Source organism: Catharus ustulatus, chromosome 20 (assembly GCF_009819885.2).
Source record: "Catharus ustulatus isolate bCatUst1 chromosome 20, bCatUst1.pri.v2, whole genome shotgun sequence".
Taxonomy (NCBI): domain Eukaryota; kingdom Metazoa; phylum Chordata; class Aves; order Passeriformes; family Turdidae; genus Catharus; species Catharus ustulatus.
The window spans coordinates 11,098,264-11,114,273 of record NC_046240.1 but is presented as its reverse complement, the minus strand read 5'-3'; the positions used below and the strand labels follow the sequence as shown (position 1 = coordinate 11,114,273).

Here is a 16,010-nt window from a genome sequence, read left to right as displayed (position 1 = left end):
CGGGGAGGCACCAGCCAATAGCAGAGCGCGGTGTGTGACGAGCAGGGCTGGCAGCCAATGGCGGCCGTGCGGGAATGGCGGCGCCCGTGCGCTGAGGCGATGTCGGGGCGCGGAGTGTGGCTGCGGGCGCGGGCGCGGCTGCGGCGCTTCCCGGCCGCACTGGCGGCCTGCGGGGACCAGGTGGGGCCGGGGGGCACAGCGGGGGCCGGCTCCGGGGTCGGTGGGTCCCGGTGGCCCCCGCTCCCGTCCCGTGTGATTCCCGCAGGCCGCGGCCTACGGGCGGTGCGTGGCGGCGGCGGCGGCGGGGCCGGCGGAGCTGCGGCGGGACGCGTGTCTGGAGGAGTTCCAGGCGCTGCGGGAATGCTTCGCCCGGGCGGTACGTCCTTGTCCCAGTGTCCCTCTCACACCCGATGCCGGTGCTGGCGGAGGGAGGCGGTCTCGGCCCGTCCTGACCGCGGCTCTTTGCAGGCAAAGGCGACACCGAAATGACCTCGGGGCCGCCCCCGTCTGGAGACGCTCGGGGGCAATAAAACCCTCAAAGCCACCGGTTTGTCCTCAAATGACGGAATCCCCCGCTCCCGGAGCTGCCCACCCCCTGCCCGGCCCCGGAGGAGGTGCAGCCCCGGGCTGGGTGAGGCTCACACATCTATTTTTATTTATTAAAAAAAAAGAATTCAGATCAGAATGCTTCAGCTTATTTTATTGATGGGCTCTCCCTCGCAGCGTTCCACTCGCCCCGGGGGAGCCGTTCCCGGCGGGACAAGGCAGCTTCCAGCCCAGCTCGGGTGCCCACGCCATTCCCAGGAGCAGGAATGCCAGGAGCATCTTTGGTCCCTTCTGTTCACACAGAGAACAACAGACACGAGGGATGAAGGAGCCGACCCGGCTCCCTCGCACTTCAGCAAGGCTGGTGGGTGCCACAGCCCGGATCCATCTCCCCAGGATCCAGCAGGGTTCCAGAGCCCGTCCCTGCCTCTCGGAGCGGCTCCGGGGCTCCCGGCCGTGGTGCTTGTGCTTGACGACAGCGTTAATGGAGAAGCTCGTTGGGTTCAGGGGTTTAAGGCCACAGTGTTCCGGGGGGTCTTCCCAAAGCACTCCCGAGGTCACTTCCCTGTCACTCTGGGTTCTGACACCCCGGCAGGGACAGTCCCACCCTGTCCCACCTCTGCAGGGTCTCACTGGACACAGACTCGAGGTCGCCAAAGACGTTTGGGGATATAAAACCCACCACAGTGATGAGGTCTGAGGGATCCAGGCTGGGAATTCTCAGCCTGTCTAGGGAGAGCTTTGGGATTGAATTCTGTACATTCGCAGGTCAGGATGTGAAAACAAAACCCAACAAAAAAACCCAAGGGATGAATTACTGGAAGCCTGAATAAACACAGAGCTCTTGGGGAAGCTCTTCCCTTCCTCATTCACCAAATTTCCAGAGGTGGAGCAGGGACCTGTCTGGATGCAGAACAGGGCAGGGGGAGGCTGGGAAGAGCACCCGGAACACAGGAAGAGGGAGGTGGAGCTCTTGGATCCACCTGGCTCTGCCACGTTTCTCCCCAAACTACTCACCTCTGGCAGAAGAATCGAGCTGGGTTGGGAAGGGCTGGAAGTTGAGCTTCTTAATGCACTTTTGAGAGGGGAAGTGGAGCTGGAGAGCACGGAGAGGAGCACCCAGGGAGGGTAGCAGGGGCAGAGCTGTGTGATCCCAGTGTGTGGCCAAGGAATCCCATCCCTGGGACAGAGGCAGCACAACACGAGTTGTGCCCGGTTAAGGCAGCGTTTCTACTAAATGAGGTTCCTAAACCACCACTGTGTCCTAAACAAATGAGGCTCTGCTCCTGCTCCAGCACTGGAACATCTCCTGGTCCTCAGCTCACGGCTTCCCTGGGGTAAAGCCCTTCCCAAGGTGTGGATCCCAGGTCCCCTCGGCACAGCCGGGGCGATGGAGCCCCTTCCTGCTTCAGAGAGGAGTTGGGAGGTGGTTGGAGAAGGCAATTTGATGTGAATGAGATGCTGGAAAAGGTGCTTGGAGCAGCAGCCTGGCAGGGAGCCGAGGTGGATGGCAGCTCTGGAAGGCAGGGGACAGCAGGAATGTCACTTCCAGTGCCACCATCTCCTCGGCTGCCCACAGGCACACTCTGGGGGTGCTGCTGTGGAAGCCCCCGGGGTGGCGCTCAGCGATCCGAGGAGATCCTGCAGATCCGAGCGCTGCTGGCTTAGATCTCTCCATGCCTGAGCAACACCTGTGAGCCCAATGAGCATGGCCACAGCCACGTCACGGGCTCCTGTCCTGTGTCACCTGCTGGATGTGGCGGCTGTGCCCCAGGTGCTGCGCGCCCTCGGCCACCTGGCTGAGCCGCGTCTCCAGCGCGCTGCGCAGGTCGTTCACCTTCACGTCAGGGAGGGGGTTCAGCCCGATCAGGACCCCCCCAGCTCCTGCTGCAGCCTCCTCCTCCTCCTCTCCATCCTCCTCCTGGTCGGGAGGCAGCAGGTCCCGTCTCCTGCGCCGCAGGTCCAGCCCCCCCTGCAGCTTCAGGTCGCGGTTGGGTTTGAGGTCCTGCTGCGCATCCCTGGGGGCGCCCGCTCCGTTCTCAGCTTTCGCTGCTGGAGCATCCTGAGGGCTGGGTTTCCTGTCGGCGCCGTTGGAGGGACCCCCACCGCCGCCCCCACGGCCCTGCCGGCCCCGCGGCTCCTCCCGGGGATCCTCCTCCTTCCTGGGCCCGTGGCCAGGCGGGTCCCGCTGCCGCCCGCCCGCCCCCTCGGCCGGTGCCCCTCTCTGCCACTCCCGTTCCCGGGGGTGCTGCTCCCTCCCTGCCACATTCCTGTTACTGGAAGAGTCCGGCAGCACTGCCAGGTCCTTGGGCTCCACCTGACTCAGAGTTTTGGCTTTAAGGTCTGTTCCTGAGTCTCTTTCCAAACTCTTTCCTGCTACTCCCTGAACTTTGGCAGCCCCTGGCTGTTCTCTTTGGATGGGAGCTGTAGCTGCTTCCACGGCTTTCAGGAAATTCTTCTTCTGGTGGACATCTCTTCCAGCTTTGGCTTCACGTTCTCCTCCCAAATCCTCCGCCAAGGGCTTTTTCTCCAGGTGGTTTCTGGCTGCTGGAACATGCTGGGCATCCCCGTGGACGGGATCCCGGTTCTCCACGGGATTCTTAACAGCTTTGTCATTCTCTTGCACCTTCCTCTCCTTGGGAGGAGCCACAGGAATGTCACGCCTGTGAGGCTCAGCCTCTTCCAGCTTGCCCACGATGTCCCTGCGCTGCTCTCTGGAGTCGGGGGGCTGCTCGGGCTGCTCCTTGCTCAGTGGCTTCCCAGCCGTGTCCCCCTTGGCTCCCAGGCCCTCGTCCTCCCTGCCCCTGGAGAGGGGCACGGCAGGCTCCGGCTGTGCTTCTGCTGCAGGACAGAAACACATGGAAAAGGCTTTTCTCAGCCTTCCCTTCTCCTGCCACCACACTCTGTGACACACAATGAGGAGGATGAGCAGAGCTCTGGGTTATCCCTACAGAAATGGCTGTGGGCACTTTGCCATGTGCCAGAGGAACTCAGATCTCTCCCAGCTTGATTTCAGAGCCACTCTGTGAGCACCCTGTGGAGGGGTCCTGCTCCCTGGCCATGTCCTTACCTGGCTTTGGCTTCTCCTCTGCCCCCTCCTCCTGCCGCTGCTGGTGGATCTCCTTGTGCTGCTCCTCGATCACTGCCAGCAGCTTTGCCTGCTGGTCCAGGAGCTGCTTGTGCTGCACCTGCTGCTCCTTGATCACCTGCAGCAGCACATTGTGGTCCAGCAGTTTTGCTGGTCCTGCTTCTGGAAAAGGGGAAAAAGACAGAGGAAATAAAATCCCTGTGACCCAAAGCCCTCAGAAATCAAAACCCTCATCAGTTCTTTGCAGCTCCAGCTCTGATGCCCCAGGGACAGAGCAGCTGGGGCCTTGAGGGGAAGGAGCTTTTCCTGTGATGTGTTCAGGTGTCCCCATGTGCCCCTGTCCATCCTGCCAGGGCGGTTTCACTCCTGTCTCCCTCCTCCCGGGGCTCTGACACCAGGGAGCAGCTGGGCCCAGGTGCCAGCTTGACTCAGGTCCCCGAGTGGCCCTGCCAGGTGTGCCAGAGATGGGACAGGCACCACCTGATGCTATGCAGGGGCTGTGGCCTCAAGACACTCCCACAGAGAGGGATCCAGGGAGATCCAGCCCCATCCCTGCACATCCTGGGGACACACTCACCCCCCGCCTTCTCCTGTTTGTCCTCAGTGTTCCGGTTCTCCAGCAGTTCTGCTCTCTCCGGGAGGGGCAGCTCCTGCTTTTCACCTGCAAAGGAGCACAGAGCTCTGCTGTCAGTGCAGATGTTCCCCAAAACACCTCCAACGTCGTCCCGGCACCGTTTGCAGCCAGCCCGACGGCTGCGAGGGAAGTAATAAACCCAATATTTAACAATCCCGTGCCTGGTGGCAGCGAGCCAGCACTAACTACCTCGGCCAATTAACATGCAAGAACAGCTCTGACTGGCTTTTAGACGGGCACTTGGCAATGTGTTCCCTGTCAAGATCTCCCGGCTCCGTGTCCCCGGTGATTTGGGAGCCGTGCAGGAACAGCACGGCACCTGACATTTTGGCGGGTAGGGAACAACTGTTTGACAGCTCTTGCAGTAGCTGTCAAAGCCACCAGATTCCTCCCTTCCCGCAGCAGCTGCCGGAGGGGCTGTGCACACTCACGTGCTCCACTCGTGGAGTTAAAAGGAAGCACCAGGATGGAGAAGGGAATGACCAAATTGTCCCGTCCCCTGGGGCATTACGGGCCCAGAGGAGCTCGCTACGATGAGGTGCTGTGAAAGGAGCTTACCAGGCTCTGCTTCCTTCTCCATGGGCTTTGCAGCCTCCTCTGCTTTCCTGGGGAGCTGGAGCTGTGACCTGTCCCTCTCAGCAGCCTCAGCAGTGTCACCATCCAGCACGGCTGATTGTGCCTTGGCTTCCAGCTTGGCTTCCCCCGGCTGCTGCTCCTTGTAGGGTGGCCTTCCACCCTGCTGCACCACTGCCTCTGGGACCTTCTCCAGATTTGGGACTGTCCCTCTCTGCTGCTGGTTCTCAGCAGCCACTTCCTTCCCTTGTTTTGGGCCCAGTGCCTCCTTCTGGGGCTGCAGCCTGGCTGGCTCCTCCAGCAGATGGTCACTGGCTCCTCCGGGAGCCGCTTTGTTCTCCTCGGATTCCTCCCGCTCCCGCCCCATGTCCACGACCACCTCATCGTGTGGGACCGGGGGCTCGTGGCGATGAGCTTCCCCCACGGGCACGGCAATCCCTGGGGGGACAGGCAGGGTCAGAGGCAGCAGGTTCCCAGCACACCCAGTACACCCAGTACACCCAGTATACCCAGTACACCCAGCTCCATGCTGCCCTTGTCCAGCCCTGCCTCCTTTCCCTCATCTGTTCCCAACAAGCCTTCAAAGCATCAAACACTAAATCACCTTCAACCCACCAGTACCACCACAGAGGTGGACTGAGAGGAGGGTAGGGAGCAGAGTTCAGGATCTCTGAGTCCCACAACACCCACCCCCAGCTCCCAATCCAGCTCCCTCTCCCAGGGTCACCTTTACCTTGATCAGGACGGTCCAGCTGCACTTTCTCTTCCACCTTTCCTCTCTCCTCCTCCCTCTTGGGTACCTGCACGGGCACCTTGATCTGTGGCTGCTCCATCTCCTCCTTCTCCTCGGGCACTTTGGGTTTATCACGGTCATCCTCGGGCTCCTCCACCACCGGGTTCTGCTCTGCAAGCACAGGATGGGGCAGGGATGAGCTGTGGGATCTGGGAATTGCTGTATCTGTCCCGATCCCCTTCACACATTCAGCCCAGCCTTAGCACGGTGGGGCTGGGGGAGCTTTGGTTCTGCGGTCATCTGGGTGTTTTCCCTGTCGTGGGTTTTTATGGAGCTGGCAGGGAAGTGTGGCTGAGATGGAGCAGGGATGGAGCTGGGATGGAGCAGGGATGGAGCTGGGATGGAGCAGGGATGGAGCTGGGATGGAGCAGGGATGGAGCTGGGATAGAGCAGGGATAGAGCAGGATGGAGCAGGGATGGAGCAGGGATGGAGCTGGGATGGAGCTGGGATGGAGCTGGGATGGAGCAGGGATGGAGCTGGGATAGAGCGGGCATGGAGCTGGGATGGAGCTGGGATGGAGCTGGGATAGAGCGGGCATGGAGCTGGGATGGAGCTGGGATGGAGCTGGGATGGATTTGGGATGGATTTGGGATGGAGCAGGAATGGAGCAGGGATGGATCATGGATGGAGCAGGGATGGAGCTGGGATGGAGCAGCGATGGAGCAGGGATGGAGCAGGGATGGAGCAGGAATAGAGCAGGGATGGAGCAGGGATGGAGCAGGGATGGAGCAGGAATAGAGCAGGAACAGAGCAGGGATGGAGCAGGGATGGAGCAGGGATGGAGCTGGGATGGAGCAGGGGTGGAGCTGGGATGGAGCTGGGATGGAGCAGGAATGGAGCAGGGATGGAGCTGGGATGGAGCTGGGGTGGAACAGGGATGGAGCTGGGATGGAGCAGGGATGGAGCTGGGATGGAGCTGGGATGGAGCAGGGATGGAGCTGAGATGGAGCTGGGATGGAGCAGGGATGGAGCTGGGATGGAGCTGGGGTGGAACAGGGATGGAGCTGGGATGGAGCTGGGGTGGAACAGGGATGGAGCTGGGATGGAGCAGGAACAGAGCAGGGACGGAGCTGGGATGGAGCTGGGATGGAGCTGAGATGGAGCTGGGATGGAGCAGGGACGGAGCTGGGATGGAGCAGGAGCAGGGATGGAGCAGGGACGGAGCTGGGAGCTGCTGCTGCGAGCCAGTGCCACCAGATGGTAGCATCCCCCCGGCTCCCTGTCCCAGACCCCCGGCTCCGGGAGAGCCCGAGCTGGAATCCAGACCCGGATCCCCCAGCCCTGGAAGAGACAGAGCTGGGATCCAGCCCCAAACCCCCAGCACCAGAACCCGAGCTGGGCTCCAGCCCCGCTCCCACACCCGCTGCTGTTTGATGTGAAACGTCTGAAAATTCCTTTATTTTGATTTTTCCCCCCATTTTAGTGCCCGAGTGTTCCCACAGCCCTTCAAACGCCTCTCAGAGAGGGGGTGGGGAGGTTTCCTTTTCCCGTAGGTTTGAGGAAGGGGATTAAACAGGCACTAATTAGGGGAAACTCCTGAGGGAGACAGGGGAGTTTTCCCCCACCTTGCCCTCAAAGAGATGGAATGTTTTTGGAAGACACATCCCAGTCAAACCAGTGCTCAGCTGGTACAACCAGCGTGTTCCACATGGAATCTTTCGCACATTCCATGAGATGGGAAGGGTCCCTTCCACCCCCAGCATGGCAGAAAACCCACACAGGGAGTGAACTCTTCCTTTGGAGAGCAGCAGAGAAGGAAATGGAATTGTTTCCCAGCAGTGAAGTTGTTCTGCAGATTTTTTTCCATCCAACAAACTCTTAAAAAAAAAAAATCTATCTTCTGTAACAAAAAAAAAAAAATTCCCAACTCTTCCCCCCTTCGCCCTCCCCCGTGTGATTTCCTTTGGGGAATTAATTCTATAAACATCTTTCCATTTTCTCCTCCCCCTCCGCAGGGCTGGTGCGATTTATTACGAGATGAACTCATGGGAAAGAAGGGATTGCCACAACTTCAGCTGCGTGGGCCTTGCCTGAGCTGGGGAGCTGGGGGGGGGACAACAAAAATTCACAAAAAATTAAGTACAAACTCCTGGCCCAGAGGGATCAGTGCCAGCAGGACCTTGAGCCTCTCCAGAAATGCGGAGTGCAGCCCAGAGCTCCACACCCAGAGGAGGGACGTGCGTGGGGCTGGCCGGCGTTCCACGTTCCTTCGCTTCGGGAATGATGGTGGGAGGGGAAAAGGAACTTGGATTTTCTGAGAAATTCGAGTCTAGTACCCAAGGGTCCTCCTCTCCATTGAGGGACTTCCCAGGGTTCAGCAAGCCAGGGCAGGACACTCCTCCTTTTCAGGAAAAACTGGGCTGCAGGAACCAGTGCCCAGCCCTGGCCAGGGGCCCTGGGAAGCGAGAGGCCGAGGCTGGGGAGGCTGCGGATGTTCCCAGCTCAATCCTGGCCCCCATGCAAGAAATTATTTACTCCATTGGAGGAAAGTTTCTCATTAATTGGTTCGTGGAGGCGGGAGATGGCTCTGGTCAGAGGATCCAGAGGATCCAGCACAGGCAGGGCGGGATGGGAACGATGAGCTGAGGCAGTGAGACGATGTTCACGGGGAAATAAAAAGGAAGAAGGGGGAAATAAGAAGGAAGATGGGGGGAAGCTTTCCTTGCCAGCAGGAACCAGAGGAGTTAAACCCAGCAGTTCCCCTGCCCAGAGGAGCAGGTGAAGCCCCCGAGGGCCCAGGGCAGCCCGAGGGGCTGGGGAGGCCCCGCTCTGCTCCGGGAGTGTCCCTGGCAGCTTCCATCATAAATCAGGCAGAGGCACGTTCCCCGCTCTGCAAACAATGCAGGAAAAGCCCAAAACACAAACAAAACACAAACCCAAAAGTCTCCACGCCGCAATAAGGCCAAGCTGCCTCTAAGCCATCATTTGCTCAGCGGGAGACAAAATTAAGTTCATCATCAGGGCGTGAATTAACAACCTCTCAGGCTGCCTGGAGATGCATCCGGGTGCTTTGCAGGGAAGTTCTGCTGGGGCTCTGCCTGTCTTCTTGCCCTCCAGGTCCCTTTGGAGCATCTTCCACTAATGCTGCTCCTCGTCATGTTTTATGAGCAGCCTTGGACTGCACAGGCAAGGCCTGAGAGGCTGTAAAAGGTTTTTGGCTCCCAAGGAGAGGCTGGGGTGTGAGGCAGCAGCGAGAGGGTTCGCTCTGACCCCCGGCAGCTCCGCTCACACGAGGGGAAGCCGGGGCGTCCTGCAGCTGATTTGTGTGTGTGCGTGCCTGGGTGTGTTGTGGTTTGGCAACAGCCTCTCCAGGCTGCCATAAAATTTCATGATTAGCAACCTAAAAGCTTCCCTTCTCCCCCCTGCTCCTGGTTCGGATCGTTGCAGTGGTCCCAGGCAGGCACTAAATCCCTCCTCACACGCTTTTCCAGCCTCTCAGAGCTGAAATGTTCCCCACAGCCCCTGCCCTGGGCAGAGGCAGCGGGATGGACCCGCTGTGCTCACCCCCAGTCCAGGGGGAGCCTTAGGGACAGCACAGGGAGCTCTGGGACTCATCACCCCCTCCAGGGCATCACCCCAGGGACACGGGGCTCAGGACCTGCCTGTGCCAGTGCAGCTCCAGATCTGCTGAAATTCCTCCATCCCATGGTATGGAGTGAGATCCAGGAGCTGCTGCCAAGGAAAACGGAGCCGAACAAGCGGGGCAGAGGGCTGGGGGCAAACAGTGCCCTCGGACTGGGCAGGGCCAGCCCCTCCCCGGGGAGCCCCCAGCCCAGCTGTGCTCCAGGAGCCCTCCCTCCCCCTGAAACGGCTCCAGATTTCACAAGGTTATGGAATGGCATCCCTGAAATTAGTTCACAGTTGTCTCCTGACGCACCAGCAGTAAAAACCAACCCAAATTACCAGAGGCTGCTGGTTCCTTTTCTGTGTCACAGGCACTATTAAAAGCTCGCTCGCACAAAGCACCAGGGAGAGCCGCGGCGGAGCCAAGCTGTTCCTGCAGCTAGGCAGGATGCAGGAGCCACGTTCCACACATCTCCGGGGCTGGGAATGCCGGCAGGCACCCAGCCTGGCTCGGGCAGGTTGATTTTGGGGGGCAAAGCACACGGATGCAGGGATGGAGGATGCAGGATGGAGGATGCAGGGATGCCACGCACCAAACACAACCCCAAAATTTGCCCCAGTGCTCGTAGCACAGCCCAGCCCAGCCCCCAGGACACCGGGATGGCCGGAGCACAGTGCTGGGCACACCGGGGAAAGGGCTCTTGCACAAGGAGCCTGAATCAGGGCTTTGTTACCCAACATTGCACAACGCCAGGGAGAAGATGAAGCAGCAACGATCAAGTAAGGAGCTGAAAAATATTACAAAATCTTAATCCCCCCCGAGACCCTCGAGGGTGCTTTAAATACGGAGAGAAATTGCCTAATTAGCTTTTTTTTTTTTTTGCCTTTTTTTTTTTTTTTTTTTAAATGGATAATTGCCTTCCTGAGCTTTCAGAGGCAGCTTAGCAACCTTTTAACAGAGGCAGGACGGGGCTGGAAGGGGTTTTATCCCTTTCCCGAAGAGCTGCTGACAGTAAAACCTCCAGCACCACAGGCTGGGGCTGTAATGGGCACTTGGGTGTCGTTAGGAAAAACACGATTGCGAGGCCGCTGGTCAATACGTGTTCACATAAAAGGCCAATGTTCTAATATTCATAATCCCCGGGCCCACGGGGCAGGGCTTTAATGAAAGTCTCTCCAGTTCTGGGCTCCACAACATCAAAGAGGCCAATAAAACTCCTCTCACACGCTGACAGGCGGGAGGCAGGCGGGGAAGGCAGTGCTGGGGAAAGGCCCTGCGGTTTGCCTTGGATGGGGCAGCACAGCACAGGGCATGGAGCAAAGCTGTGCCCAGGGAAGGGGCTGAGCACCCTCTGAGCCACAGGCACAGATGCACCTTGTGCCTGGAAGAAGATCTGGAAGAACCTTCATGCAGGAAAAGGGTTGGGAGCACCACTCCCCAGCCAGGGAAGGAGCTGGAGCTGCACCCTGCAGCCAGGGAAGGAGCTGCACCCTGCAGCCAGGGAAGGAGCTGGAGCTGCACCCTGCAGCCAGGGAAGGAGCTCGAGCAGCACCCTGCAGCCAGGGAAGGAGCTCGAGCAGCACCCTGCAGCCAGGGACGGAGCCTGGAGCAGCACCCTGCAGCCAGGGAAGGAGCCTGGGGCAGCACCCTGCAGCCAGGGAAGGAGCTGGAGCTGCACCCTGCAGCCAGGGAAGGAGCCGGAGCTGCACCCTGCAGCCAGGGAAGAAGCCTGGGGCAGTGCCCTGCAGCCAGGGAAGGAGCTGAGCAATGCCCAGGGAAGGAGCACAAGGCACACTGTGCCCAGGGAAGGGGCACAAGGCACGCTGAGCCCAGGGAAGGAGCTGGAGCTGCACCCTGCAGCCAGGGAAGGAGCTGGAGCTGCACCCTGCAGCCAGGGAAGGAGCTGGAGCTGCACCCTGCAGCCAGAGAAGGAGCCTGGAGCAGCACCCTGCAGCCAGGGAAGGAGCTGGAGCAGTGCCCTGAAGCCAGGGAAGGAGCTGGAGCTGCACCCTGCAGCCAGGGAAGGAGCTGGAGCACCCTGCAGCCAGGGAAGGAGCTGGAGCAGCACCCTGCAGCCGGGGAAGGAGCCTGGGGCAGCACCCTGCAGCCAGGGAAGGAGCTGGAGCAGCACCCTGCAGCCAGGGAAGGAGCTGGAGCAGCACCCTGCAGCCAGGGAAGGAGCTGGAGCAGCACCCTGCAGCCAGGGAAGGAGCTGGAGCAGCACCCTGCAGCCAGGGAAGGAGCTGGAGCAGCACCCTGCAGTCAGGGAAGGAGCCTGGGGCAGTGCCCTGCAGCCAGGGAAGGAGCTGGAGCAGCACCCTGCAGCCGGGGAAGGAGCCTGGGGCAGCACCCTGCAGCCAGGGAAGGAGCTGGAGCAGCACCCTGCAGCCAGGGAAGGAGCTGGAGCAGCACCCTGCAGCCAGGGAAGGAGCCTGGAGCTGCACCCTGCAGAAAGGAGCCTGGAGCAGCACCCTGCAGCCAGGGAAGGAGCTGGAGCTGCAGCCAGGGAAGGAGCACAAGGCACACTGTGCCCAGGGAAGGGGCTGAGCCCCCACAGCAGTGCCCAGGGAGGAGCTGTGGGATCCTGCTACAGCCCAGGGCGGAATTCGGCCCATCCGGAGGGCACCCAGGTGCCGGGGGTGGCCCAGCCCACATCCTGCGCCCCTGCACGGACAGGATGCAGCTGCTGCAGCGCGTTCCAGGCGGCTCCTGCTCTGCTGAACGAGGCTGGGGATGAAGGGCACCATTTAACGCCTCTCATTGCTAGTCAAGCCCACATCCTGCGGAGGCACAGCGAGGCACACATCCAAGGAATCGCAGCTCCACGGCCACCCTGCAGGTCCTTGTCCCCCTTCTCGGCTTCATCTCCCTCCTCCTCTTCCTCCTCGCCGGGGTAAAGACCTCAGGGGACGGCTGAGCTTTGCCTTGGCACGGCACGGCTCCTCCCTGGGAAGTTTATGACCCGGGAGCACTAAACCCGCCTTCCTCCCGGGTGGGATTATTTAATCCAGCAGCACTCGGAGCTGCTGCCGGCGGGCTCGGGGATCGCTCGGGTGATCAGAGCCTGGCATCCTGCTCCACGCCGGGAGAGGGGAGAAGATTCAGCAAACTCCGGCGGACACACCGCGTTTTATGGGGCTTTTTATTTTCCCAGTCAGAACACGTGTCATTAGCGATTCCCCCTGAAAGGAGCAGCTGTTCTTTGGCCATTACCGCTCCAAAATTAACCAAGACGGAAGAATTCAATCGCATCCCTCCTCCAGGCCCTGCTGAGGGCTCCATTAAGGGATTGGGAGCGTTTTTTTTGCTCTGAGTTCACCGGTATCTGCATGCCTGGGAAGGCACACACAGCCTTGAGTAAGCCAGGAGTAAAGCACAAGTAAACTCCACCACAGAGCAACCCCAGAGTGAATGTTATCGGCAGCAGCACCGGTGTGGGAGACGCTCCAAGCTGCCGGGCAGGAACCCAGCCAAGAACCAGGAGGGAGGATAATCTCCAGAAGAGCCAGCCCCTTTCTCCCTTCCGCTCTCAATCTCTGCGAGGATATTTCAAGGCCTCCAAAGAACAAAAAAAAAAAAAAAAAAACCAACAAAAAACCCCGCAGGAGCAGAAGGAAACAAAACTGAAGGGAAGGAACAGGACGCGGCAGGGCAGCGCAGGGTCAGGCGGCACCTGCGCGCCACGGCCTTGCTCCCCAGCAGCTGGGAAAGGGAGGAGAGGCCGTAATTCCATCAGCAAACAAATAATAAATAACAAGAACCAGTAAACAAAGCTGAGGCATAATCACAGGCTTTGTCAGAGAGAAAGCAGAGTCCAAATTTATACCCTCGGCACCAAAAAAAAGAGGCAGCTCCTATAAATTTCCTTACCTTTGAGGGTGATGGATGGCTTGGGATGGCAGAGGGGAGAACAGTCCTGCTGGGCCAGGTGGGCTCTGTGCTCATCCCAAACAGGGATCCCTGCTCTGTCCCTCCAGGGGATCCCTGCACCACACCTCTCCCCTCCCAAAAGAACAACTCCCACAAAATACCATGGGAGGTCACAGCGGCTTTTCCAGCAGACAAAAGTGCAGCTTTTCTTGGGAAAAGGCCCCAGCAAGCTGGGAAGATGCACAGAGCTGCCTGGAAATTACCCTGCTTCAACCACACTTTAAAAAAACCCACCTTCTTCTTCTTTTTAAGAGGTGAAGCTGGAACAGGGTTGGGAAACCCAACTCCAGCAAGCACATACCTGGAAGTTTGACCGAATCCTGGTCAATCCTGTTCTCCTCTCTGTCCAGGTGCTCCAAGCCCACTGCTTCTGTCCTCACAGGGGTGTCCTCGGTGGCAGACAGGGTGGTGTAGGTGCTGATCACCAGCATTCCCAGCCCAATCCACAGGATAATCTGCACAGAGTGCCAGAGGGACAGTGAGCACAGCAAATCCAAGGGGACTGCTCCCCACGGCATTCCCACAGTGCCTCCACGGAATTCCCAGCTCAGCACAGTGTTAGGGAGAAAAGAGAAATGTCAGAGAGAAACTGGAAAACCAGTTGCTCCTGGCTGAGGTTCCAGAGCCACGGGAATGGGAATTTCAGAGGCTGGAAGCTGTTGGAAAGGCTTTGGAACAGCTCAAAAGTGAGTGGAATGAGTGGGCAGACACAGGGATAGACACAAGTCCTGCTGGAAAGACTCATTCCCTGATATTCCCAGCATGAGAGCTCCATGAAATCAGGTCTGGCTGAGCACAGAGAAGCCTGGCCTGGTTACAGCCCCCAACCATTCCAGGGAGCTGCTTAAAAATCCTTGGTTTTGAAAGCAAGGGTAACATGTCCACACACAGGTCCTCCAAGAAGCTGCTGAGAAATGACTCCCTGATTCCCAGAAAGCTAGGATCAAACAGGATAAAAATAGAAGGATGGAATCTGGATCCTGTGGAGGGAAGGGCTCTTGGAATTCCTCTACTTCAAAAAGGAGAAAGTGATGAGCAGCAAAAGAATTTTTACAGCTTGTTATGTGATGACAAATTGATCTAAAAGGATCTAATTCCACGTGACTCATAGGAAGTGTTGGATGGCACTTGGACAACCTGGTCTGGTGGAAGGTGTCCCTGCCCATGGCAGGAGGTGGAACTGGATGAGCCTGAAGGTCCCTCCCAGCCCAAATCATCCCATGATTCCACAACTCCCAATCCTCACTGCACAGATTCACATCCCAGCTCACAAAAAGCACAACAAAAAGATGCTTCCCATTGTGGGGAAAACCAGAACGGCCACAGGGAACACTTCTACCACTGCCAGAAAACTGCAAATCGAGGGGAGAGGTGAAATTGGAAGGAGGAATTAAAACATTGGCACTTCCAGAGGGGGAGGAGGGGCTGATGCTTTCCTGGTGCTGGGGACGGAGCAGCGTGGTCAGAGCCGAGCCCAGGAGACCCCGCAGGGCCCCGTTCCCAGCACACCCCGCAGACAGCCCGACGCCTCCGGGAGGAAAAGCTCTGCACCGGGGGCAGCGTGGCCAGGGAGCAGAGGGCAGAGCTCAGAGCTGCTGCAGAGGAAACAGGAGCAGAACGTGCTGCCCGCCTTGCCGGGGTGCACAAAGAGCAGATATCCTGCCATGTGCCCCCCGGGCAAACGCCGAGTCAGCAGGTCCTGCACTGCTGCCCTGGGCTGGAGCTGCTCCACTTCCTCCCCTCCCACAATCCACAGCCCCGGCACAAATGCATTTTGTGCCTGGGAGGCTGTTCTGGCACCTTCCAGAAACAACAGCGGAGAGGAAGAGCGTTTCCACAAAGAGGATCTATTCTGGTGCCACAGGAACCAGGAGCAACGTGGGAGAGGAGGGAGCTGTAGGAAACGGCTGAAAACATTAAATGCTTTAAAAGGATTTTTGTTGTTTCTTATCTTAGTGGGGAACCAGGGGCTCAAATGCCTCGGATTGAAACCCCTTTGATTGTTGCACATTTGGAGTTCAGCTGCGAGCTCCCTGAGCAGGGTACGGGCACACGTGGCAGTCACAGACAGGCTGGGCTGTCCCCAGGCTGCCCTCACCCAGCTTCCCCCTCCTCAAATGAAGACCAGAATAAGGGGGCCATAATTTGGATTAATTCCATGGAGATGCTTATGACATGGAAAAGGAGGTGGTTTGTGTTCAGAGGAGCACCAAGGTGACTGAAGGAACAGGAGTGAGGGCTGCAAGGACTTGGGTGCCAGCGCAGGGAGAGGAGCCACCAACACCCAGAGATCACTGCAAGGCACTTCTGAGCCAAGGTTCTGGTCCCATGAGACCCCCCCAAACCCAGCAATCCCACTGAGAGCAGGGACCTCTCTGCTGAAGCCCCTTGGGGAGCCCTGGGGCAGGGCAGCAGGGCCAGCAGCCGCAGTCTCCCGGGAGCCACAGACGGGAATTCAGCAGAGGAAGTTTACGCGGCCGTTTCCTCGCCTGGTCATGCTCCCCCAGCCCTCCTTCCTCCCAGAAGATGATGGTTCCAGCCCTGCAGAGCAGAGCCATGAGCTCAGCCCTCCACGGGAAGCAAACACGCTGCATTGGTGTGGCGTGACGCCATCCCCGTCCTCCTGGACACCGAGGGACGCGGTCACGGCGAAGGAATGCAGAGCCCGGGTCACTGCAGGGCCCCTCCTCAGAGATGCTGTGTTTGTTTGGGGGGCTGGACCCCTGGCTGTGCTGCTGGGGAAGGAGTGCTGGCCCCTGTGCTGCCAGGGAAGGGCAGAGGGAATCTCTTTTCCACCCGCACAGGAGCCGAGGGGTCACTTCCTGACCTCCGGCAGCTCCTCTTCCCCAACTGGGACAACAGCAGCTCCGGCCTCCCTAG

At 59.1% G+C, this 16,010-nt stretch overlaps 2 protein-coding genes across 2 annotated transcripts in view; one reads left to right on the top strand and one right to left on the bottom strand.

Moving 5' to 3' along the window:
• The first annotated feature begins 99 nt into the window (after window positions 1–99).
• Window positions 100–682, top strand: NDUFAF8 (NADH:ubiquinone oxidoreductase complex assembly factor 8). The gene is made up of 3 exons (XM_033076778.1): window positions 100–180; window positions 266–376; window positions 469–682. Exons 1-3 carry the CDS (start codon window positions 100–102, stop codon window positions 487–489), a joined length of 213 nt encoding a protein of 70 aa, XP_032932669.1. The 3' UTR covers window positions 490–682.
• SLC38A10 (solute carrier family 38 member 10) overlaps window positions 680–16,010 on the bottom strand; it is a 31,026-nt gene continuing 15,695 nt past the window's right edge. Inside the window, exons 11-16 of the mRNA XM_033076777.2 lie at window positions 13,432–13,585; window positions 5,575–5,745; window positions 4,827–5,279; window positions 4,212–4,295; window positions 3,617–3,796; window positions 680–3,387 (exon numbers count right to left, since the gene is read on the bottom strand). Coding sequence (XP_032932668.1) covers window positions 2,270–3,387; window positions 3,617–3,796; window positions 4,212–4,295; window positions 4,827–5,279; window positions 5,575–5,745; window positions 13,432–13,585 — 2,160 coding nt within the window. The 3' untranslated portion in view covers window positions 680–2,269. The remainder of the gene's footprint in view (window positions 3,388–3,616; window positions 3,797–4,211; window positions 4,296–4,826; window positions 5,280–5,574; window positions 5,746–13,431; window positions 13,586–16,010) is intronic.